The sequence below is a fragment of the Doryrhamphus excisus genome, chromosome 11 (genome assembly GCF_030265055.1).
Source record: "Doryrhamphus excisus isolate RoL2022-K1 chromosome 11, RoL_Dexc_1.0, whole genome shotgun sequence".
Lineage (NCBI taxonomy): Eukaryota > Metazoa > Chordata > Actinopteri > Syngnathiformes > Syngnathidae > Doryrhamphus > Doryrhamphus excisus.
The window spans coordinates 17,727,498-17,754,243 of NC_080476.1; the positions used below are offsets into that span (position 1 = coordinate 17,727,498).

Below are 26,746 nucleotides of genomic sequence, written 5' to 3' on the forward strand. Positions count from 1 at the left end.
GTTTTTTTTTTTTTAATAATAAATAAAAATTAATTAAAAAAAATTGAAATTAATTTAAAAGAAAATTAATTTTAAAAATGACCAATTGGATTTACATGATTTCCTCTGAGAAAATATTATTAGGTTCATATTTAGTCTGACTAAATATCACCTTGACAAAAAAAATAAATAATAAATAATAAATAAATAAATAAAACAAATTAATAAAAAAAAATATTTAAAAAAACGTAAACTATATTATGAAAGCAGGAAGTGAACAAATGTAACAGTTAGTGATTGTAAAAGTACCAGATGGAGGGGTAGGATTTAATAAGCTTTGCTTCTTCCTACTCCTTTTGGACATGTGGAACTGGGAACTGATTATGGGATGCATTCAATTGGAATCTGATGCATGTTCAAATGAAATATTCCCATTATTTTCCTGAAGTCATTACAAACCAAAGCCAAGGTTTGATCGTATCTATTCATACAATACAATAATGAATGAGGAAATGAGGGATGAAAAAAAGCAAAAATGATGTTGATAAAAATATGGGCATGCCTTACATTTGCTCATCAGCTGCTTGATATAAACTTCTTTTCCAGCAGGGGGCAGCAAACAGTCAAGAAGAATAAGTCAAAGAAAAATTCCCACAGTCAAACGGATGACGTCATCACGTACCTCTCTCTGCGTTCTCATTGGCCGAGCTGGACACGAGTTGCGTCTGCAGGCGTTCAATCTCGGCATCTTTGGAGGCCAGGATGTGTTGCATTTGGGACATTTCAGCCTGTGGAAGGAAGCAGGAAGCAGGAAATAGGAAGCACCGTCTGGTGTAGCGTTGCTAATGCTAACACTTCAATTAGCTAACCCTAACCCAAATTTATTATCAACTCCTATACCAACTATTTTAGAAAATGGGGTTCATTTGGGGCGTGTGACCAACCACCATCTGGAATAGGTGCAGATGGTGGAAGATCTAGAACGTCTGCTGTGCAGGTTATTGTGTGTCGCTGCTCTATAGGAGTCCACTAGTCAATACAACGGGTGGGAAATCAGCATAATGGATCCCCTTTAAGATAAATATTATAATATAATATTTAAAAAAAATATTCGTCTTCACAAGCGAAGGAAAATGGACAGAGTCCATTTTGTTTCTTATAGTTTTGAAGACTGGAAAACCAATGATTTTTATTTATTTATTCTATATATTATTATATTATTTTTTTATATGTTATATTTTATTTATTTATGATATATATTATATTTATTTATTATGTATATATTATTATATTATATTTATATATTTATTTTGTTTTTATTTATGATATATTATATATATATATTTATTTTATGTATTTATTATATATATTAGTATATTATATTCAAATATTTATTTCATATATTATATTTAATTTATTCATTTATTTTAATAAATTTATGTATTTATACATTTATTTATTTTATATATTATTATAATAAATTTATTTAATTTATTCATTTACTTGTATTATTATTATATTTATATATTTGTTTTTATTTATTTGTTATATATTATATATATATATTTATTTTATGTATTATATATATTAGATTAGATTTAATTTATTATTTTTATTCATTATATATTATATTATATTTATTTTATTAATTTATTCATTTAAATATATTTATATATTTATTTTATATATTATATTTATTTAATTTATTCATTTGTTTATTTTATTATAGATTTATTTTATTAATTATATATTATATTATATTTATATATTTATTTATATAGAGCAGAAAACACCACCCAGAAAATGTAACTAATCATAATCTTATGTCATAGAAGAAGTTGTTAGCACGCATGTAGTAGCGAAAGTGTGTACTGTGTACTATGTACTATGTACTGTGTACTGCATACTGTGTAGTAAGTATCCCGAGTGTACCTTGGTGGTTCCAAGTTGCCTCTCATAGCGTCCCTTCTGCACCTCCAGCTCTTCCACTTTGTTCTTCAGCTGCTTGACTTCTTCTAACAAATCCTGTGTCGGGAAGACAAATCAAAACACAGCAATTGGTCACATTTGAATGAAGACGGTCTGAAAGAAAACCTACAAGAACCAGAGGGGGTCCACAACCAAATACCAAAAGCTGGACAAGCCAAGATCAGTCCAAAAACTGCATTTGTTTTAATAACTCAACTAAATGTATCGAACTGAATGTTTGGCATTTGAATTTGGTCCATCGATATTTTACCAATGTTAACATGATTAGAGCCCTCTGGACATGAAATAACACCCCTATAGTCACCTTTAAACTCCTATGGGCTAATAAGCCGTCTGAGACATTTAAAAAAAAAAACTGTTTATGACCTTCTAAATATGCTTTTATACATGATTAGACCTCTCTAGACATGAAATAACACCCCTATAGTCACATTACCAATCCTATTACCCAATATAGTAGACATAATAAAAGATAATAAGACATAGAAAACCTCTTTACCACCATCTAAATATGCTTTTGTACATTATTAGAGACCTCTTGACATGAAATAACACCCCTATAGTCACCTTTACACTACTATTACCAATATAGTAGACATAATAAGAGAAAATAAGACATAGAAAACCTGATTATGACCTTCTAAATCCACTGTTTAACATTGTTAGAGCTTTCTAGACCTGAAATAACACCCCTATAGTTCCCTTTACACTCCTATTACCCAATATAGTAGACATAATAAGAGAAAATAAGACATAAAAACCTGTTTATGACCTTCTAAATGCATTTTTGAATCATTAGAGCCCTCTAGACATGAAATAGCACCCCTATAGTCACATTTACACCCCTATTACCCAATATAGTAGACATAAAAACCTGTTTATGACCTTCTAAATACATTTTTAAATCATTAGAGCCCTCTAGACATGAAATAACACCCCCACAATCACCTTTACATTTTTTGAGCCAATATTTTTAAATTTTGTGAATTTTTTTTCCATGATTTTATGCTAATAATCTTAACGTATAAAACATTTTAAGTACAATGCACAATGGACTGTGTCTCTGAGACAGCCAATCAGATATAAAGAGCAGAGTCACGTGACCCTTTTTTAACCAATAGAGTTTTTATCCCAATAAATGTTTTAGCATAATTGGATGTCATAGGAATCATTAAATTCAGTTAAATGAACTAAAATGATAATAAAGAATAATGAAGAAAGAAATGAGCCTCCATAAAAACAAAACAAATACTGCATATCTGGCCACACCCGACGTAGCATGCAGTTACCACAACATGACAGACTGAAGCCGTCAGCCAATCACAGCAATCGCCACCGCCCCCCTCCTCCTCAGCAGGAAGTATTCACCTCCATTGGCCAGGCTCGCCCCCGTTCCCCTTGTTAGTGGGAAGAACATGCAAGCGACACGGTGGAACCTGTTTAAGTCCACGCCCCTTCCACGCAACCCAGGCGAGCCGCTCTTAACTCCTGTTAACTCCTGACTTAGCTCACATGGAAAAGAAGATTGGTCATAATAATAATAATAATAATGTTTGTATGTTGACGTCCTCTTCCTCTTTTTTCATTAAAATATTCATTTTAATGTGATTAGAGCCCTCTAGACATGAAATAACTCCCCTATAGTCACCTTTACACTCATATTACCCAATATAGTAGACATAATAAGACATGTAAGGCATAAAAAGCTGTTTACCACCTACCAGCTATACTGTTTAGCATGATTAGAGCCCTCCAGACATGAAATAACACCCCTATAGTCACCTTTACACTCATATTACCCAATATAGTAGACATAATAAGACATGTAAGGCATAAAAAGCTGTTTACCACCTACCAGCTATACTGTTTAGCATGATTAGAGCCCTCTAGACATGAAATAACACCCCTATAGTCACCTTTACATTCCTATTACCCAATATAGTAGACATAATAAGAGAAAATAAGACATAATTTGTTTATGACCTTCTAAATAGACTAACATTATTAGAGACCTCTAGACACGAAATAACACCCCTATATTCACTATATAGGGGTGTTATTTCATGTCTGGAGGGCTCTACTAACGTCAATAAGTTTATTTAGAAGGTGACTTTTTCTATGTCTTATATTTATTATGTCTACTATATTGGGTAACAGGAGTGTAAAGGTGACTATAGGGGTGTTATTTCATGTCTGGAGGTATCTAATGTTAAAAAGTGTATTTAGAAGGCTGTAAACAAGTTTTAGGTCACTATAGGGGTGCTATTTCATATATAGAGGGCTCAATAACGTTAATAGGTTTATTTAGAAGGTCACTTTTTCTGTGTTATACTTATTATGTCTACTATATTTGGTAATAGGAGTGTAAAGGTGACTATAGGGGTGCTATTTCATGTCTGGAGGGCTCTAATAGTGTATTTAGAAGGCTGTAAACAAGCCTATAGTGGTGTTATTTCACGTATAGAGTGTCACTTTTTCTATGTCTTATATTTATTATATCTACTATATTTGGTAATAGGAGTGTAAAGGTGACTATAGGGGTGTTATTTCATGTCTGGAGGGCTCTAATGTTAAAAAGTGTATTGAGAAGGCTGTAAGTAAGTAAGTTTTCTGTGACTATAGGGGTGTTATTTCATGCTTAGAGAGCTCCAATAATGTTGAAAGGAATCCTACTTGAAAAAACATGCTAGCTGTGTTTTTTTTTTTAGCTTTTAGCTTGTCACATAATTGTGGATGATGTTCGTGAACCCCCCCCCCAAAAAAATAAGTGCACTCTTCCTCGAGCATGCAGTTGTGTAGTGGACCAGAACCGGAGGAGCTGGTCCAGGGTGGGACGGACTTAAGCGGGTTCCACTGTACATGAGCGTTGATACCGTTGGTACCGTGTTCTGCCACCCACACATTAACGCCCCCGACACCGCCGCTCGGGGGGTCCGTTCATGCAGGTGCCGGAGTTAGAAGGAAAGCTACTAGAGAAATTCCCAGTCCTTCCCGTCACGCTTGAATGGAGGCCGGTGGACTCTTCCGGCGGAGAGTCTAGCTGCCGCCATTCAAGGGGAACGACAGACGTTGTTAGCGAGATGTTGAGGAAATGTTAGCAGGTGCCGAAAGGAGGAGAAAACCTTCATCCATCAAGTCTCCCTACATTTGCAGCCAGTCCTCCATTGGGCATCGGCTCGGCACAGCTCAAGCTCCCCTGAGGGTCGTGCCGCCCCCGGGAGCGGTCGGACGGGAGCCCACCCTCTCGTTCTTCCTGCGTCCGCTTCTCTTCAATGCGAGTGCTGATCTCCTCCTGGAAGCGACACATCTGCTCCTGGAGCTCACTGATGAGATTTACCACCAACTGGCCGAGCACGGCGACGCCGCGCGACACACGAGCCAGACGTTGATGAGATGAGGAGGAAAGACGGGAAGGAAGTCATTCAGTTGGAAGAGTGCAATGCTGCGCCGGCCCTTTAAGAGCCGAGTTTCCTACTCCTTTTTGCCACAGCCAAGGCAGCAAGATAAGGGAAGAGAATGTTAATGACCTCGGCTTTTTCTCTTTCATGGGCTTCAACATGTTGGCTGATGTTTACAATTCAAAGTTCAGACTTTAGCCAAACAGGCCAGGAAAAATACGGACACAAATATGGGCCTTAGGCTGGCCACAATAAAAGGCCACTCCAAAATGTGCACATTATACACAATAACGTTGTAATAGCCATCTTCTTCTTCCAACCAACTGGAACCCTAGACCTCCAAACCTAACCAACTTTAACCCTAGACCTCCAAACCTAAGCAACTTTAATCCTAGACCTCCAAACCTAACCAACTTTAACCCTAGACCTCCAACCCTAAACAACTTTAACCCTAGACCTCCAACCCTAAACAACTTTAACCCTTGACCTCCAACCCTAAACCAACTGGAACCCTAGACCTCCTACCCTAAACAACTGGAAACCTAGACCTCCAAACCTAACCAACTTTAATCCTAGACCTCCAACCCTAAACAACTTTAACCCTAGACCTCCAAACCTAACCAACTTTAACCCTAGACCTCCAAACCTAAGCAACTTTAATCCTAGACCTCCAAACCTAACCAACTTTAACCCTAGACCTCCAACCCTAAACAACTTTAACCCTAGACCTCCAACCCTAAACAAATTTAACCCTAGACCTCCAACCCTAAACAACTTTAACCCTTGACCTCCAACCCTAAACCAACTGGAACCCTAGACCTCCAACCCTAAACAACTGGAAACCTAGACCTCCAAACCTAACCAACTTTAATCCTAGACCTCCAACCCTAAACAACTTTAACCCTAGACCTCCAAACCTAACCAACTTTAACCCTAGACCTCCAAACCTAACCAACTGGAAACCTAGACCTCCAAACCTAACCAACTTTAATCCTAGACCTCCAACCCTAAACAACTTTAACCCTAGACCTCCAACCCTAAACAACTTTAACCCTTGACCTCCAACCCTAAACCAACTGGAACCCTAGACCTCCAACCCTAAACAACTGGAAACCTAGACCTCCAAACCTAACCAACTTTAACACTAGACCTCCAATCCTAAACAACTTTAACCCTAGACCTCCAACCCTAAACAACTGGAAACCTAGACCTCCAACCCTAACCAACTTTAACCCTTGACCTCCAACCCTAAACAACTTTAACCCTAGACCTCCAACCCCAACCAACTGGAACCCTAGACCTCCAACCCTAACCAATTTTAACCCTTGACCTCCAACCCTAAACAACTTTAACCGTAGACCTCCAACCCTAACCAATTTTAACCCTTGACCTCCAACCCTAAACAACTTTAACCGTAGACCTCCAACCCTAACCAATTTTAACCCTTGACCTCCAACCCTAACCAACTGGAACCCTAGACCTCCAACCCCAACCATCAATGCTGTCCAAAATATGGTCTTCCTGCTCCAAGTACAACATGATGATAGAAATATTGCCGACAGGGAAACATCGCGTATGGGATCCGTCGTCACACAACAGCTGACCTGACGCCAGCTTGGGGGGAGATACCATGCAGGGGGGACTGGGGACAGGGGGGGGGGGGTGCACATGGCCATCATTAAGGCGTCTGCTGACACCAATATTCAGTATTTTCACATTATTTTGTAAGGCAACTCTGTCTTCATATAAGTTGCCTGACATCACCATCACGCAAGCTCCGCCCCTTACCCCCCCCAACCAGAAAGACCACTTCAAGTACTCCAATGGTTCTTACCTCCGCTTTATTCTGCTTTTTCTCCATTGCATCTTCCCCATGTGTGTCGTGTGTGTCCTCCATGCTGATTAACTTCAGTTTGAGGTAGGAGACCTCATCCATCAGGTCCAACTTCTGAGTCTCCAAAGAGGTCCGGCTCACCAGCTCCTGAGGAAAAACACCCAGACCAGATTCCTCGTGTGGAAGCGGGCAAAGACGAGCGCAGGACAGTCAAGGCATTCCTAACACAGAACCGTTGAGACGTTCCTTTCCCGAGCTGAGTCTTCTTCTTCCCACACCAACTGACCGGGCCGGGCCGGGCCGGGGGCCCAGACCCCCGTGAACTAAATATACACAGGCGAGCTGGGGGCTCTATTAATAATACCCTGCTCTTGTGTGGAATGGCTGACAAAAAGGATGAAAACCTTTTCTCTGACTTGGACAAGCACAACAACAGCCGGCGTAGCTTTCACTTCCTCTTCCTTACTACTCCCATTTCCTCTTTCTCTGAATCAAACCTATCAATTTGGGAATGCTAACATTTAGCATGCTGTGGTAAAATATCTATCTAGGTTTATAGTTACGAATACAGTTAAAATGCTAACATTTAGCATGTGAAAACTTACTATAACTAAGTATTTCTGCAACTTTATACCCATTAAAAATAATAAAAATGCTAACAATATCTATGCTAAGTATCTATGTAAGTATATACTGTGTATATAAGTGGTTACAATGCTAACCTTTAGCATGATAATGTTAAGTATCGGTAAGTTTATACAGTAATTATGGAACTGGCTAAAATGCTAACAACATTAGCATGCTAATAGCATGCGAGCATTGTTAGCATGCTAATGTTGTTAGCATTATAGCCAGCATAAAACCTAGCATGATGCCACTATGTCACTAAGTATCTCTGCAAGTTTATACCCATAAAAACAGTTACAATGCTGACATGGGTGTGCTAACAATGCTAACATGCCAACCTTTAGCATGCCAACCTTTATAGCCAGAGATACTTAGTTACATAGTGGAATCATGCTAGGTTTTAGCATGCTAACAGCATGCTAGCATTGTTAGCATGCTAATGCTGTTAGCCTTTTAGCCAGTTCCATAAGTACTGTATAAACTTACCGATACTTGGCATCATCATGCTAAAGGTTGGCATGTTAGCATTGTTAGCACGCTCATGTTAGCATTGTAATTGTTTTTATGGGTATAAACTTGCAGAGATACTAAGTTACATGGAATCATGCTAGGTTTTATGCTGGCTATAATGCTAACAACATTAGCATGCTAACAATGCTAGCATGCTGTTAGCATGCTAATGTTGTTAGCATTTCAGCCAGTTCCATAAGTACTGTATAAACTTACCGATACTTAACATTATCATGCTTGGAACTTGGAACTCTGGAACTGGCTAAAATGCTAACAACATTAGCATGCTAACAGCATGCTAGCATTGTTAGCATGCTACTGTTGTTAGCATTATAGCCAGCATAAAACCTAGCATGATGCCACTATGTAACCAAGTATCTCTGCAAGTTTATACCCATAAATGCTGTTAGCATGCTAAAACCTAGCATGATTTTTATTTCATGTCTTTTTGCAACACACCACGCACACTCGCACAGTTGGAGCAAATTATGTGGGCAAATTGAGCACATTAAATTGAACAAGTGACAGCTGGCTGTTGAGTTAGCGATGGAACGCCAGTGTGACTTAGAAGCTTAAGTGTGTGGCCGTGGCCCAACCGGCTCAGCTGCCGGCCCCCCTCACCCCCCCCATACAACAAATGATCTTCTCTCCAATCCAACCCAAAATGTGACTTACCTGTTGAAGCATCTCCTCGGTGGAGGCTAGTTTCTGCCTGTGCTCCTCCAAGGAGCTTTCCAGATCTCTGATCTTCTCACCTTGGGCCTCCACTTGGTCAGTCAGGACGCTCACCTGGTGATGATGATGATGATGATGAATGATGATGATTAGTATTCTGTTGGTACACTACACATACTCTAACCTTCACTTTGTACAATCTTTCTTTGTACGATACTGTACGACTAAACGGGTAGGAAAGCTAGCATATGGGATGATACTGTAGGACTAAACAGGTAGGAAAGCCAGCATCTGGGATGATACTGTAGGACTAAACAGGTATGATAGGCAGCATATGGGATGATACTGTAGGACTAAACAGGTATGATAGCCACCATCTGGGATGATACTGTAGGACTAAACAGGTATGAAAGCCAGTATGGAGCATCTATATTCTCACTAACAGTAGAAGCCAACTTGGCTCAACTCAACATTCAGTGAGTGTGCATACAATGTGGATGGACGGATGGACGGCTAGACGGATGGACGGACAGATGGACGGATTGGAATGATGGACGGAAGAACTGATGGACGGATGAATGGATGAACGGATAGATGGATGGACGGATGGAAGGATGAAAGGACGGATGGACAAATGGACAGATGGAAGGATGAAAGGACGGATGGATGAATGGACAGATGGACGGATGGAATGATAGACAGATGGACGGATGGAAGGAAGAATGGACGGATGGACAGATGGACGGATGGAATGGTAGACAGATGGACGGATGGAAGGATGGAGGGACGAATGGACAGACGGAAGGATGAAAGGACGGATGGATGGCTGGACGAATGGAGGGATGGAGAGATGGAAGGATGAAAGGACGGATGGACGGATAGACAGATCAACGGATGGATGGCTGGACAGCTGGACGGCTGGACTGATGGATGGATGAACGGATGGATGGCTAGACGGATGAAAGGATGGATGGACGGATTGGACGGACGGATGAAAGGATGGATGGACGGATTGGACAGATGGATGGATGGACTGATGGACAGATGGACGGACAGACGGATGGACGGATGAAAGGATGGATGGACGGATTGGACTGATGGATGGATGGACTGACAGACGGATGAATGGATGAATGGATGGACAGATGGAAGGATGAAAGGACGAATGGATGAACGGATAGATGGACGGACGGATGGACAGATGGAAGGATGAAAGGACGGATGGACAGATGGACGGATGGGCGGATGGATGGCTGGACTGATGGATGGATGAACGGATGGACGGACAGACGGATGGACTGATGGATGCTAGACGGATGGATGGATGGATTGATGGATGGCTAGACGGATGGACGGATGGACAGACACAAAGACACCATGTACCTGTAAGACCAGGCACTCCTTGTCCTCCTCTAGACGAAGGAGTCTCTCTTGGTAGCTTTCATGACTGGCAGGAGAACACAAGCTGACCTAGAAGACAAGAAGACACCAAGAACACAAACCCTCCTTAAGATGGTCTTGGATTCCCATCATTGTAGTATCATTGTGTAGTACTATTGCCCTTGGGTGATGCCTTCATGGAACATGTCATGGCTGGGAAATGCTCATTTTGGCAGCAAGGGGACGAGCTAGACATTTAGACGAGCATCTTGTCAACAAGTCTCAGCTCAAGTGGGCGGGGCTCCCAGTGACTTCATGTATGATGCTAACGCTGAAGAATGCTCAGCAACAAGCAGCGCCACGCCTGCACTACATACGTACACTACACTACACTACACTACACTACATTACACTACACTATGTACAGTACACATGTAGGTTCACATAGTAGTATTTCACAACTGTATCAAATATTGCAAATTAAAATTCATTGATTTATTTATTAAATGTATTTATTTATTAAATATTTGTTACATTTATTTCAAATTTATTACTATTTATTACTATTTAAATTTAAATTTATTTAAATTTAAATTTGAATTTAATTCTAATTTAAATTGTAATTCTAAATTCTTATTTAAATTAAATTTAAAATAATTTTAAATTAAATTGAACAAATATTTAATATATTTATTATAATATTATATAATAATTATTATAATTAATTTATTAAATAAATTTATAATAAAATATTATATTTTAAATTTAATTTATTATAATTAAATACATAACAAATATAATACATGTACATCTTGTATAATGACAATAAATTAATAATAAATTTATTAAATACATTTGATAAATGTAATAATAAAATATTAAAATATTACAAAAAATATTTAAAAAAAATATTAAAAATATTAAAAAAATATTTTAAATATTTTAAAATATAAAGGAAAATATTTTAAAAAATATATTAAGAAATATTAAAAAATTAAATTTTTAATTACATTTAAATTAAATTTATTATAATTTTATAATTAAATATTAATATAAATAAAAAAAATATATAAAATATAAAATGACAAAATAATAAATAATTAATGTAATAAATCATACATTTAATGAATTTAAATAAAATTTTGTAATTGAGTATCAATATCCTCAAAAATAATAACCCCCAAAAGCAATGCAATGCCCTGTGGTTGCAATTGGTTAGTCAGCCCGCCTCGCCAACCAAACCCTTCCCTATCAGACGCTGCTTTGTAAACGGCAATCAGCTGATAGCCAGCCAGCGTGGTGTTCTAACACGAGCTCGTCATGCATTCCTCCACGCATGACCCGACCCGGCAACGCGACACAAACAAAGCAGCAAATAAAGCAGCAAAAAGCATGGAGCGTCAATCCCAGCGAGGACCTGACTGTACCTTTCTAAGCCAGGAGAAGTGCTTGTAGACGTCAATGGTCGCCTCCATGCTCACGGCCCATCGCTGCCCGACTACTTCCTCCAGGACTTTCTTCCACTCCTCAAGTGTGTGTGTGTGTGTGTGTGTGTACTTAGACCCAGCCTACACCAAGTCAGGCTCAGCTGGAGCTTTCAGAAAAAATACCAACATGGAAAATGTCTTCTTTTCTTTTTTTTTACCATCTCTGCCGTCTGAGCAGAACACTCCCACCGTGTTTATCTTCACTCCTAGCGCCGTGCTCCCGAATTCCCATCTTTCTTCTTCCCTCCCTTTTTCCCAGACGTCTTTTCCCCCAACAAATCCCACTTCCTTCGTGCTGCTGATCTTGTCTGTGTAATGGCCAAACGGCCTGGCCCATAAGGAGAGGGTGGGTCAGAGGAGTTGTCTGTTTGTGTCCGTCTTGGCTCCGTTTCACTTTTACACACACTCACGCACACACACACACACACACACACACACACACACACACACACACACACATCTGCTAACATGTAGAAGCCCCATGTGTCTCTAATGTTCCCACCCAACTCTCTGTTAACTTTATTCCCATACCCGAACTACAATACTACACACTATACTGCAATAAACTTCACTACAATACACTATACCATACTGAACTACAATATCCTAAACTACACTACAACACACCACACTGCACTACAATATAATACACCACATTATACTGGACTGCTATACACTACGCTATACTGTACTATAATACACTACACACCAAAACACTACACTACAATACACTATACACTATACTGCACTACAATACCCTACAATACACCACAAAACTGCAATATACTGCACTACAATACAATACATTATAATACAATACACTATACTGCACTACACTATCTACAATACAATACACTATACTGCACTACACTATACTACAATACAATACACTATACTGCACTACAGTACAATGAACTACACTATAATACAATACACTATACTATACTACACTACAATATAATACAATACACTATACTGCACTACACTATACTACAATACAATACACTATACTGCACTTCACTATACTGCACTACACTATATTACACTACAGTACAATGAACTACACTATACTACAATACACTATAATACAAGACACTATACTATAATATACTGCACTACAATACACTACACTATAATATACTGCACTACAATACAATACACTACACTGTAATACAATACACTATACTATAATATTCTGCACTACAATACAATACACTATACTGCACTACACAATACAATACACTATACTGCACTACACTATACTACAATACAATACACTACACTATACCAAAATACACTATACTGCCCTACACTATAATACAATACACTATATTACGCTACACTGCACTTCACTACACTACACTACACTATAATAAAATACACAATACTATACTACACTACAATGAACTACACTATACTACACTATACTATACTACAATACACGTCACTCCACTAGATTACACTATAGCATACTATACTACAATATAGCATACTATACTATACTACACTACATTCCCTTTGGAAGTTCCCAAAACTACAGTAAAGTCAAGTGAAATAAAATTAACGAATGAAAGAAAATGAAGGAAACATTGTTGGTTCAATTCTGTTATGCTCTTGCTCATCGTGGACCAAGTATTGTGATGTACGTCATTTTGGAAGTACTTCTGTATTTTCCATTGAGTGTCATGTCTGAAAGGCTACTCACATCTCCAGCGTGAAGCCAGTCCAGGAGAACCTGGACGGTTTCGCTGGGTAGCTGCGCTCTCAGCTTCTCTCTCTCTTCTTCACTGGGCTGGAGGTCCAAGACCGCTTTGAGGTCCTCGGCCAAGCGGACGACACGTAGCGGACCGCAGCCGAGGTCATCATACATGCCGTTGGAAAACTCCCGTCCCGCCGCTTTTGAACCTGCGGATGCAAGGGTCACAGGGTGTGCGGGAGTTTCAATAAAGTTATTTCAAATGATTCACAAATTTATTTATTTTTTAATTTAAAAATAAAAATTTAGGGCCGTAATGACAATGTTTATTTTGAACAAATTGATTTATTCTGTTATTTATTTTAAGTACATATGCTCTACTTTCATGGTGTACTGTGATATGGTGTCACAATGACTGTTTTGACTTGACTTTTCAACAAAGATATTTCAAAATGACACATTTTAGAGCTGCAATTATATTTATTTCTGATTTATTTTGTAAGAATTGTTATTTATTTAAAGTACATATGTTCCACTTTCATGGTGTACTATGATATGGTGTCAAAATGACTGTTTTGACTTGACTTTTCAATAAAGCTATTTCAAAATGACTCCTTTTAGAGCTGTAATTATATTTATTTCTGATTTATTTTGTAAGAATTGTTATTTATTTTAAATACATGTGATCCACTTCCATGTTGTTCTATGATATGGTGTCAAAATGACTGTTTTGACTTGACTTTTCAATAAAGCTATTTCAAAATGACTCCTTTTAGAGCTGTAATTATATTTATTTCTGATTTATTTTGTAAGAATTGTTATTTATTTTAAATACATGTGATCCACTTCCATGTTGTTCTATGATATGGTGTCAAAATGACTGTTTTGACTTGACTTTTCAATAAAGATATTTCAAAATGATACATTTTAGAGCCGTAATGATAATGTTTATTTAGAACTAAATTTATTTATTCTGTTATTTATTTAAAATACATATGTTCCACTTCCATTATGTTCTATGATACGGTGTCACAATGACTGTTTTGACTTGACTTTTCAATAAAGATATTTGAAAATGACACATTTTAGAGCTGTAATTATATTTATTTTGTAAGAATTGTTATTTATTTTAAATAAATGTAATCCACTTCCATGATGTGCTATCATACGGTGTCAAAATGACAGTTTTGACTTGACTTTTCAATAAAGATATTTCAAAATGACACATTTTTGAGCTGTAATATTTATTTCTAATTTATTTTGTAAGAATTGTTATTTTTTTTTAAACACGTGATCCACTTCCATGATGTTCTATGATACGGTGTCAAAATGACTGTTTTGACTTGACTTTTCAATAAAGATATTTCAAAATGACACTTTTTAAAGCTGTAATTATATTTATTTCTGATTTATTTTGTAAGAAATATTTATGAAATGTGATCCACTTTCATTGGTGTTGTATGTAAAAATGACCTGACTTTGTTCATGACGTACGTACATAAAATAGTCATACCTGCGATGATGTCGTCCATCTGCTCCAGGGCTGCCTCCAGCATGTGACTGGCCTCTGTCTCCATGGTAACCGTGGCTAACATCAGACCTCAGGCTGAAAAGGAGCAAGAGGAAACGAACGAGGATGAAAAATGCCGCGGAAAACAATGATGGCTTCTTCTTCTTCTGCTCTTCCACCAGGGTCACATTTTTGCCCTCTAGGGAAACGACTCACGAGGCTGCCGAGTTCGAACGCGCTTCTCTCTGAACTGCAGAGAAATATTTATTCTTATAAAACGACAGCTACTTCAACATTCTTGTACATTTCATTATAATTTGTAACTTTTTTTGCAACTTAATTTCCCCAAAAATACAACTTTATTAATAGTTTGCTTTGTTTTTCATTAAAAATTCTACAATATTTGACCTTCACACTGCTACAATGTATGGAAGCCACCACTGAAAGAAAAAATAGTCATAATAATGACATAAAGTCTTAATTATGAGAGAGAAAAATCATAATTATCAGATTGAATGGGATGTCATAACAAGAAAGAGGTAAATATGTGATAAAAGTCCAAAGGCGAGATGCACTTTAACACTATTAGAGTTCCATAACCATTAAATAGCACCCCTATAGTCACCTTTGCACTCATTTTACCCAAAATAGTAAACATAGTAAGACATAGAACACTCATTCCCCACCTTGTAAATACACTTTAACACTATTAGAGCTCCGTAACCATTAAATAGCACCCCTACAGTCACTTTTGAACTTGTTTTACCCAATATAGTAAACATAGTAAGACATACTATAAGGCATAGAACACTCATTTACCACCTTGTAAATACCTTTTTTTTTAAACACTATTAGAGCTCCGTAACCATTAAATAGCACCCCTATAGTCACCTTTGCACTCGTTTTACTCAATATAGTAGACATAGAACACTCATTTCCCACCTTGTAAATACACTAATTAACACTATTAGAGCTCCATAACCATTAAATAGCACCCCTACAGTCACTTTTGCACTTGTTTTACCCAATATAGTAGATATAGTAAGACATAGAACACTCATTTCCCACCTTGTAAATACACTGATTAACACTATTAGAGCTCCGTAACCATTAAATAACACCCCTATAGTCACTTTTGCACTACTGCAGTAGTACATGCAATGATATGATGCAGTGTCAAAATGACTGCTTTGAATTGACTTTTCAATAAAGATATTTCAAATGACACATTTTAGATGGGATGTCATAACAAGAAAGTGGTAATTATGCCATAAAAAGTCAAAATTATGAGAAAAGAAAATCGTAATTCTGAGATAAACAGTCCACATTACGAAATGTGTACAAGTGTACTTGATGTACTACGGCAGTAGTACATGCAATGATATGATACGGTGTCAAAATGACTGCTTTGACTTGACTTTCCAATAAAGTTATTTCAAATGACACATTTTAGATGGGATGTCATAACAAGAAAGTGGTAATTATGCCATAAAAAGTCCAAATTATGAGAAAAAAAGTCATAATTCTGTGATAAACAGTCCACATTATGAGATGTGTACTGCATGTACTACTGCAGTAGTACATGCAATGATATGATACGGTGTCAAAATGACTGCTTTGACTTGACTTTTCAATAAAGATATTTCAAATGACACATTTTAGATGGGATGTCATAACAAAAAAGTGTTATTTATGCCATAAAAGTCCAAATTATGAAAAAAAATCATAATTCTGATATAGTCATGAGAAGAAAGTCCCAATTACGAGATGTGTACTGCATGTACTGCATGTACTACTGCAGTTTCGGACAAATACAAGTTATTTGTAGGCTAACCAATGCGTGTTTGAGTGCAAGACAATGACCTCTGTGACAAAGGATGACCTTGTCATCAAGTTAAATGCTACTCTTTGTGCGTCTACACACACGGACGCTTGTGTGTGTGTGTGTGTGTGTGACGACAATGCATGCAAACAAGACTATCCAGTCTTTGGCACAATTCTTCTTGTGTGTGAATTGTGTACAAAAACTAGCTTGGTGGTACAAATATGGGATATAATATATATATATATATATATATATATATATATATATATATATATATATACATACAGTACGGTATATGGATATTCGATATATGAGCATGATCAATTCCTATTCCATGTCTGTCAACAAGCATGCTAATAGAAGCTAGCCAAGGCTTGAATCTCCACTTCCTTGCTAGCCGCTTAGCTGTCATCTAAGCTTGATGGCAGAGGAAGAGAACAAATCTACTGCAGTAGTACATGCAGTACACGGTTTATCTCATAATTAGGACTTTCTTTAGAATTATGATTTTTTTTCTCATAATTTTGACTTTTTATTGCATAATTACCACTTTCTTGTTATGACATCCCATCTAAAATGTGTCATTTGAAATATCTTTATTGAAAAGTCAATTCAAAGCAGTCATTTTGACACCGTATCATATCACTGCATGTACTACTGCAGTACTACATGCAGTACACTTGTACACACCTCATAATTGGGACTTTCTTCTCATGACTATCTCAGAATTATGACTTTTTTTCCCTCATAATTTTGACTTTTTATGGCATAATTACCACTTTATTGTCATGACAACCCATCTAAATGTGTCATTTGAAATAACTTTATTGAAAAGTCAAATCAAAGCAGTCATTTTGACACCGTATCACATCATTGCATGTACTACTGCCGTAGTGCATGCAGTACACTTGTACACATTTCATAATGTGGACTGTTTATCTCAGAATTATGACTTTTTTTCTCATAATTTTGACTTTTATGGCATAATTACCACTTTCTTGTTATGATATCCCATCTAAAATGTGTCATTTGAAATATCTTTATTGAAAAGTCAAGTCAAAGCAGTCATTTTGACACCGTATCATATCATTGCATGCACTACTGCAGTAGTACATGCAGTACATATCTCGTAATGTGGACTGTTTGTCTCAGAATTATGATTTTTTTTCTCATAATTTGGACTTTTTATGGCATAATTACCACTTTCTTGTTATGACATCCCATCTAAAATGTGTCATTTGAAATAACTTTATTGAAAAGTCAAATCAAAGCCGTCATTTTGACACCGTATCATATCATTGCATGTGCTACTGCAGTAGTACATGCAGTACACATCTCGTAATGTGGACTGTTTATCTCATAATTAGGACTTTCCTCTCATGACTATCTCAGAATTATGACTTTTTTTCTCATAATTTGGACTTTTATCACATATTTACCTCTTTTCAATAAATAGTCAGATAGCCCTAAAATTACCCTACGCTACAGTAGTCATACCTGTTAGCGAAGGGACGTCATTTTCTGGTAGTACAACAACAGTGTATACTGCATCCATATTTGTACTTGCAGCCATAGAACGTAGTAGTAACAATCCCTTGGTGTGTTCTCATCTAAACTATGTTGCATGAAGAAACAGACACGCCCCTTTACGAGTGATGAGGTAAAAACTCCAGAAAAACCAGTTTGTTTGTTCGACATAATGACAGCTTTCTTAAAGGAACACACACCTGGTTACTATCTGGGCCTCTCCCCACCTACCGTGCCCCCCCCCCGACCTCGCTATGTGCTAGCGCTGGCTCAGTTGGCCAAAAAAAATCGACATCGCTAGAAGGGTTTGTTTAATGCAGGAGGCGAAATGCACTTTTTAACACTATTAGAGCTCTGTAACCATTAAATAGCACCCCTACAGTCACTTTTGCACTCGTTTTACCCAATATAGTAGACATAGTAAGACATAGAACACTCATTTCCCACCTTGTAAATACACCTTAACACTATTAGAGCTCCGTAACCATTAAATAGCACCCCTACAGTCACTTTTGCACTTGTTTTACCCAATATAGTAGACATAGTAAGACATACTATAAAGGCATAGAAAACTAATTTACCACTTTGTAAATACACTTTAACACTATTAGAGCTCCGTAACCATTAAATAGCACCCCTATAGTCACTTTTGCACTAATTTTCCCCAATATAGTAGACATAGTAAGATATACTATAAGGCATAGAACACTCATTTAGTACCACCTTGTAAATACACTTTTTTAACACTATTAGAGCTCCGTAACTATTAAATAGCACCCCTACAGTCACATTTGCACTCGTTTTACCCAATATAGTAGACATAGTAAGACATAGAACACTAATTTCCCACCTTGTAAATACACTTATTAACACTATTAGAGCTCTGTAACCATTAAATAGCACCCCTATAGTCACTTTTGCACTCGTTTTACCCAATATAGTAGACATAGTAAGACATAGAACACTCATTTACCACCTTGTAAATACACATTTAACACTATTAGAGCTCCGTAACCATTAAATAGCACCCCTATAGTCACTTTTGCACTCATTTTACCCAATATAGTAGACATAGTAAGACATAGAACACTCATTTACCACCTTGTAAATACACTTAACACTATTAGAGCTCCGTAACCATGAAATAGCACCCCTACAGCCACTTTTGCACTCGTTTTACCCAATATAGTAGACATAGTAAGACATACTATAAGGCATAGAACACTCATTTACCACCTTGTAAATACACTTATTAACACTATAAGAGCTCCGTAACCATTAAATAGCACCCCTATAGTCACTTTAGCACTCATTTTACCCAATACAGTAGAAATAGGATAATCCCATCAGGAGTCTAAATGTCTAAATGACAGAGATGTCACTGATGTACAGCATGGAGAGCAGTCACATCGTTGAAAGAACCTCCACGGGATTAAAGATTAGCAGAGAGGAAGGGGGAGCACTCGAACGCATCACCCATCCCTCCTCATTTGGCTCAGCCTCTTTGGATTAGTGTCACCAGCAAGAGGACAAAACCCAAGCCTGGGGGCCTACTCCTGACACACAAGGTACACACCGCCGAGTGTGTGTGTGTGTGTCTGTGTGTGTGGGGGGTGGAAGGTGGGGGCGGCCAGGGGGGGCATGTCAACACGAGGCACCGCATTCTTCCCCAGTTAGCATCAATGACCTGAGGATGAGGCTGTTATGTCCTTAGGATGAACTGAAAATGAATTAATATCATTCTGATATGAGTGAAGGTCCGACCCCCCCAGGTTGAGGCCCCCGTACCCCCGTCCGGCAAGGTTGGGTCCCTCGTTTTACATTTCTTCATAAGGGAATCATATTATACAGAATCATATTATATATATATATATATTGGGTAAAACGAGTGCAAAAGTGAATGTAGGGGTGCTATTTAATGGTTACGGAGCTCTAATAGTGTTAATAAGTGTATTTACAAGGTGGTACTAAATGAGTGTTCTATGTCTTACTATGTTTACTATATTGGGTAAAACGAGTGCAAAAGTGACTGTAGGGGTGCTATTTAATAGTTACGGAGCTCTAATAATGTTAGAAAGTGTATTTACAAGGTGGTAAATGAGTGTTTGATGGCTTACTATGTCTACTATATTGGGTAAAACAAGTGCAAAAGTGACTCTTGGGGTGCTATTTAATGTTTACGGAGCTCTAATAGTGTTGAAAAGTGTATTTACCAGGTGGGAAATGAGTGTTCTATGTCTTACTATGTCTACTATATTGGGTAAAACGAGTGCAAAAGTGACTGTAGGGGTGCTATTTAATGGTTACGGAGCTCTAAAAGTGTATTTACAAGGTGGGAAATAAGTTTTCTATGTCTTATATGTCCTATTTTCTCTTACTATGTTTACTATATTGGTTAATAGGAGTGTAAATGTGACTATAGGGGTGTTATTTCCTGTCTAAGGGGCTCTAATCATGTTAAAAAGTGTATATACAAGGTGATAAATGTGTTTTCTATGTCTTATATGTCCTATTTTCTCTTACTATGTTTACCATATTGGGTAATAGGAGTGTAAAGGTGACTTATAGGGGTGTTATTTCCTGTCTAAGGGGCTCTAATCATGTTAAAAAGTGTATATACAAGGTGATAAATGAGTTTTCTATGTCTTACATGTCAACAGAGCAGATAAGCGTTGTCCCTGGTTCGTTCTTCCTCTCTCCTTGTCGTGTGGGAACGCCGGGGATTATTCCGCGCAGCTTAGGGGCACGATGTTGTCGCTGTGGTCGCAACGGGCTTTTCAGCCTTTTTGCTTCATAGCTGCAGGAGTTAAGACGACAGAGTCATCATCTGCTCCCGAGAAAGCTACTCCATGAGCCGCTGTCATCGCTTGGATGAGTGCTAGCATCCTCCAGTCCACGCCTACTGTATGTGTCAACATGTACGTACGCATTAGCATGCACCAGGCTTGAAGGAATGTAAGCATAAAAATATGAATATATCATAGGACAGGAGTGTGGGACCGGGGTGGTGACTATAGGGGTGTTATTTAATGTCTAGAGGGCTCTAATATTATTAAAAAGTGTATTTAGAGGGTGGTAAACAAGTTTTATATGCCTTATGTCTTATTGTCTCTTACTATGTCTACTATATTGGGTAATAGGAGTGTAAAGGTGACTATAGGGGTGTTTTTTTTAATGTCTAGAGGTCTCTAATAATGTTAAAAGGTGTATTTAGAGGGTGGTAAACATATTTTATATGCCTTACTGTCTTTTACTGTGTCTACTATATTGGGTAATAGGAGTGTAAAGGTGACTATAGGGGTGTTATTTCATGTCTAGAGGGCTCTAATAATGTTAAAGGGTGTATGTAGAAGCTGGTAAACATATTTTATATGCCTTATATGTCTTATTGTCTCTTACTGTGTCTACTATATTGGGTAATAGGAGTGTAAAGGTGACTATAGGGGTGTCATTTCATGTCTAGAGGGCTCTAATAATATTAAAAATTGTATTTAGAGGGTGGTAAACAAGTTTTATATGCCTTATATGTCTTATTGTCTCTTATTATGTCTACTATATTGGGTAATAGGAGTGTAAAGATGACTATAGGGGTGTTACTTTAATGTCTAGAGGTCTCTAATCATGTTAAAAAAGGTGTATTTAGAAGGTGGTAAACATGTTTTGTATGTCTTATTTTCCCTATGGCTACTATATTGGATAATATAAGTGTAAAGGTGACTATAGGGGTGTTATTTTATGTCTATGGGGCTCTAATGTATACTAAAAGCATAGTTGTAAAGTTTTGTATGTCTAATCTGTCTATTTTCTCTAATTATGTCTACTATATTGGGTAATAGGAGTGTGAATGTGACTATAGGGGTGTTATTTAATGTCTAGAGGGCTCTAATAATATTAAAATGTGTATTTAGAGGGTGGTAAACAAGTTTTATATGCCTTATATGTCTTATTGTATCTTACTATGTCTACTATATTGGGTAATAGGAGTGTAAAGGTGACTATAGGGGTGTTATTTCATATCTTGAGGGCTCTAATAATGTTAAAAGGTGTATTTAGAGGGTGGTAAACAAGTTTTATATGCCTTATATGTCTTATTGTCTCTTACTATGTCTACGATATTGGGTAATAGGAGTGTAAAGGTGAATATAGGGGTGTTATTTTAATGTCTAGGGGGCTCTAATCATGTTAAAATGTGTACTTAGAAGGTGGTAAACAGGTTTTGTATGTCTTATTTTCTCTATGTCTACTAAATGCTGATGCTTTTGAATGAGGTCTTCTCCAACCTCCGGCCTTAGATGAGCCACATCAGAGGCGCTGCTTGCCGACCAATGATTGAACCTCTGAGGGCAGACGACTTTGCATCGGCACAAAGCGGCGCAAAAGGCGGCGATGACGGTGCTCAGCTTCAAGGGGGGAGCGCCCCCACCTCTAAATGATAGCCAGCTTGTTGTTCTTCATTATTTTCTTTTTGGACGGCAGAGCTTTTATGGTCACATTTACAGTTTGGAAAAGTTACTAAAGTGGACCATTGGAATAAAACGCTAACATGGGCTATGCCAAGCTAATACTCCTACAGCAACACACACAAGCATATTTTATATTACTATGACCATTATATTGGGTAATAGGAGTGTAAAGGTGATTATAGGGGTGTTATTTCATGTCTAGAGGTCTCTTATAATGTCAAAAACTATATTCAGAAGTTAATTAACAGGTTTTGTATGTCTTATTTTCTCTTATGTATACTTTAGTGTGTACTATTAGTGTAAAGGTGATTATAGGGGTGTTATTTCATGTCTAGAGGTCTCTCATAATGTTAAAAACCATATTCAGAAGATCATTAACAGGTTTTGTATGTCTTATTTTCTCTTATTATGTATACTTTAGTGCATACTATTAGTGTAAAGGTGACTATAGGGGTGTTATTTTATGTCTAGAGGTCTCTCATAATGCTAAAAAACATATTTAGAGGAATATTAAAAGGTTTTCTATGTCTTATTTTGTCTTATTATGTCTACTATATTGGGCAATAGGAGTGTAAAGGTGACTATAGGGGTGTTATTTCATGTCTAGAGGGTTTTCACAATGTTAAAAACCATATTCAGAAGATCATTAACAGTTTTTCTGTCTTATATTTTCTTATTATGTATACTATTAGTGTAAAGGTGACTATAGGGGTGTTATTTCATGTCTAGAGGTCTCTCATAATGCTAAAAAACATATTTAGAAGATCATTAACAGGTTTTCTATGTCTTATTTTCTCTTATTATGTATACTTTAGTGCATACTATTAGTGTAAAGGTGACTATAGGGGTGTTATTTCATTCATAGAGGTCTCTCATAATGCTAAAAAACACATTTAGAAGATCATTAAGAGGTTTTCTATGTCTTATTTTCTCAATAATATCACACTAATATTGTTATTTAATAATTTCAATCATTTGTAGGACAATGTTTTACCTTGACAAGCCTATTGCTACAGTACTGTAAATGAAAAATGTATTAAAGTAAGCTAACCTCCTCAATAGAATATAATGGTAGGGACTGCATGTATTTATTATGCAAGGGCGATGAAATGAACGCCCTGCAGCAGATGCGTCAGCTGGGGGGATACCCCCCCCCAAAAAAAAAACACACACACACACAAGCACATAAGCTCACTCTTCTCCACAAATTGATGATGTGCAATTACACAGCACGTGTCACAGCAACTCCACATCATCCATAGCGCAACGCTGACAGAGCATGAAGGAGCCAACTGGCCTTGTTTCCTAGCTGAGGCTGGCAAGTACCAATCTATGCCATACAATACATATCACAATCATAATAATCATAATAATAATCATAAGGCAGCTCACCCTCACTCATAAACACAACACGACTGTCTGAATGGCATTAACAGGTTTCCTGTGTCTTATATGTCTTATTGTGTCTTATTATGTCTACTTTGTTGGGTAATTGGAGTGTAGAGGTCACTATAGGGTTGTTATTTTATGTATTGATGGCTCTCCTAATTCTAAAAGTTCTATTTAGAAGGTCATTAATAGGTTTTCTGTGTCTTATATGTCTTATTGTGTCTTATTATGTCTACTTTGTTGGGTAACTAAGTGTAAAGGTGACTATAGGGGTGTTGTTTAATGTATTGAGGGCTTTCCTAATACTAAAAGTTCTATTTAGAAGGTCATTAAATTGGTTTTCTGTCTTATCGTGTCTTATTATGTCTACTTTGTTGGGTAATTGGAGTGTAGAGGTCACTATAGGGGTTTTATTTCATGTATTGAGGGCTCTCCTAATACTAAAAGTTGTATTAAGTTCTATTTAGAAGGTCATTAAATTGGTTTTCTGTCTTATATGTCTTATTGTGTCTTATTCTGTCTACTTTGTTGGGTAATTGGAGTGTAAAGGTGACTATAGGGGTGTTATTTCATGTCTAGAGGGCTCTCAAAATGCTGGAAATCATACTTAGATGTTCAGAAAAAAAGTTTTCTATGTCTTATTTTGTCTTATTCTGTCAACTTTACTTAATAAAGCAGGAATCAAGTGTGTTTGTAGTTCCAAACGTAATTAAGTTGTTTTACTCAGTTTTTTGGTTTCTGCTTGGGGCATTTTAAAGTATCATACGGAAATGAGAGGTCTCCAGGTGGCCAGGTCTCGCGCATGCGCAGAAGCGACGCGTTTCCGGTACGTATAACGCCATCTTGGAGCAGGAGGAGGTCGGAATACAGTACACACATTGGAAAGTTGGCAACCCCGCATGCGAAATCTAACCATGGCAGACAAAGTGTTGTTTCATATTAAAAAAACACACACGGATTAATTAAGTTAATTAGTTAATCAATATACGACAACCCCCGTTGAAAACACAATCAATACATTTGAAAGTTGCGAATAAAATTAAAATCACTCCCAGTGATGACTGGAAATATGTACACAAATGTGTACTCCATGTAGTACAACTTCTTCACGCTATTCACACTAATTAATGTCAGCTACGAGCTAGCAAACGATAACACAAACAACACAAAGATGCAACGTAACTCCAACAAACAAGCCTGGTGACAATTAGCTTCCTTTTACTTACCTTGGCTCGGCGCGGTTCCTCTTTAGAATCCAAAACCCTCCAAATTTGTTTCATTTGACCATAAAATGACGCTTAAACCTTCATAACAAGGTGCGTCGCACAGGTGTTGTACAGTTGTGGTACTGTTTAGGTACACTGCCTGTACCGCTCGCTTTACCTGCCATGTGACAGCCATGGTGCCTTCAAGAACGCCTCGGAAATTGAATAGAGCGGCTTCTCTTGCGTGAAAGCGCGGAAATAAAATACGTTAGTGTAAGTTTAGTTCAGCAAGTTAGCGAGTTTGGCTGTTTATAATAAATAACTGACTGTCAAATTTATTTAATTTAATTAAAATGTATTTTTCAGTGTTACGTTTTAGATTAAGAAGTCTGAATTACTATTGCTGCTTTCATTAGGTCAGCAACCCATGATTAGGATTGTGTGAAACTAAACATTGCCATCTAGCGGCAAAATATTTTATTGCACTTAATACAAAATCAGCAACGGTATTCACGCGTTCTGATGACGACAAAATAAAACATTGATGACAGACCCAATTTTCTAATGTTAGCATATTTGCAATATTAACATTAGCATGATAAAATTGTCATGATAGTAGTGTCTGTCAAGGTTAACAATAATGAAAATGATTAAAAGGCGACTATTCTAATGTTAGCATCCTAACACACATGAGAATACAATGTTTCTATGAGTTGTACATATAAAAATGCAAGTATGCTAATATTAGCATGCTAACATCTAGAAAAAATAGTTCTGTGTTTAAGTGTATGCTTATACAAATGGCTATAAATGCTAGCATGCTACTTTTTGGAATTGTTGGTATGCTAACATTAGCATGCTAACTTCTAGAAAAAATAGTTCTGTGTTTAAGTGTATGCTTATACAAAAAGCTATAAATGCTGCTACGCTCCTTTTTGACAATGTTGGTATGCTAACATTAGCATGCTAACATCTGGAAAAACAGTTCTGTGTTTAAGTGTATGCTCATACAAATGGCTATAAATGCTAGCATGCTACTTTTTGACAATGTTGGTATGCTAACATGCATTCGGATGATGACAAAATAAAACATTATTTTACTGTTTTGCTTATATGTTAGAGTACATAATGGCACATATTTCAGGGACATTTCAGGGGGGGGGGGTTTTGATCCATTATTCCTTACAAATACGCTCATAATTCGAACGGTTTCAGTGCTGTTTCAACTCCCTCTAAAAGCGTTTCTATTGGA

General features: G+C 37.1%; 2 protein-coding genes across 10 annotated transcripts in view; one reads left to right on the forward strand and one right to left on the reverse strand.

Annotated features, from left to right (window-relative positions):
• The window catches only part of poglut3 (protein O-glucosyltransferase 3), a 31,278-nt gene extending 30,123 nt beyond the window's left edge, over positions 1 to 1,155 (forward strand). For 2 of the 3 annotated variants that reach the window (XM_058086720.1, XM_058086721.1), the window contains one exon: positions 586 to 1,155. The gene's annotated coding sequence lies outside the window, so the exon portion shown is untranslated. The remainder of the gene's footprint in view (positions 1 to 585) is intronic. The other variant, XM_058086722.1, reaches the window with a different exon arrangement.
• Positions 1 to 25,699, reverse strand: part of ppfibp2b (PPFIA binding protein 2b) — a 43,025-nt gene extending 17,326 nt beyond the window's left edge. For 2 of the 7 annotated variants that reach the window (XM_058086715.1, XM_058086712.1), the window contains exons 1-9: positions 25,516 to 25,699; positions 15,089 to 15,181; positions 13,585 to 13,784; positions 10,396 to 10,482; positions 9,013 to 9,126; positions 7,201 to 7,347; positions 5,114 to 5,311; positions 1,912 to 2,004; positions 662 to 767 (exon numbers count right to left, since the gene is read on the reverse strand). In XM_058086715.1, coding sequence (XP_057942698.1) covers positions 662 to 767; positions 1,912 to 2,004; positions 5,114 to 5,311; positions 7,201 to 7,347; positions 9,013 to 9,126; positions 10,396 to 10,482; positions 13,585 to 13,784; positions 15,089 to 15,170 — 1,027 coding nt within the window. In that variant the 5' untranslated portion in view covers positions 15,171 to 15,181; positions 25,516 to 25,699. Of the gene's footprint in view, positions 1 to 661; positions 768 to 1,911; positions 2,005 to 5,113; positions 5,312 to 7,200; positions 7,348 to 9,012; positions 9,127 to 10,395; positions 10,483 to 11,819; positions 12,737 to 13,584; positions 13,785 to 15,088; positions 15,182 to 18,407; positions 18,463 to 21,087; positions 21,235 to 25,515 lie in introns of those variants that run through there. The other 5 variants (XM_058086713.1, XM_058086717.1, XM_058086714.1 and 2 more) reach the window with 5 other exon arrangements.
• Between the last annotated feature and the right edge of the window lie 1,047 nt (positions 25,700 to 26,746).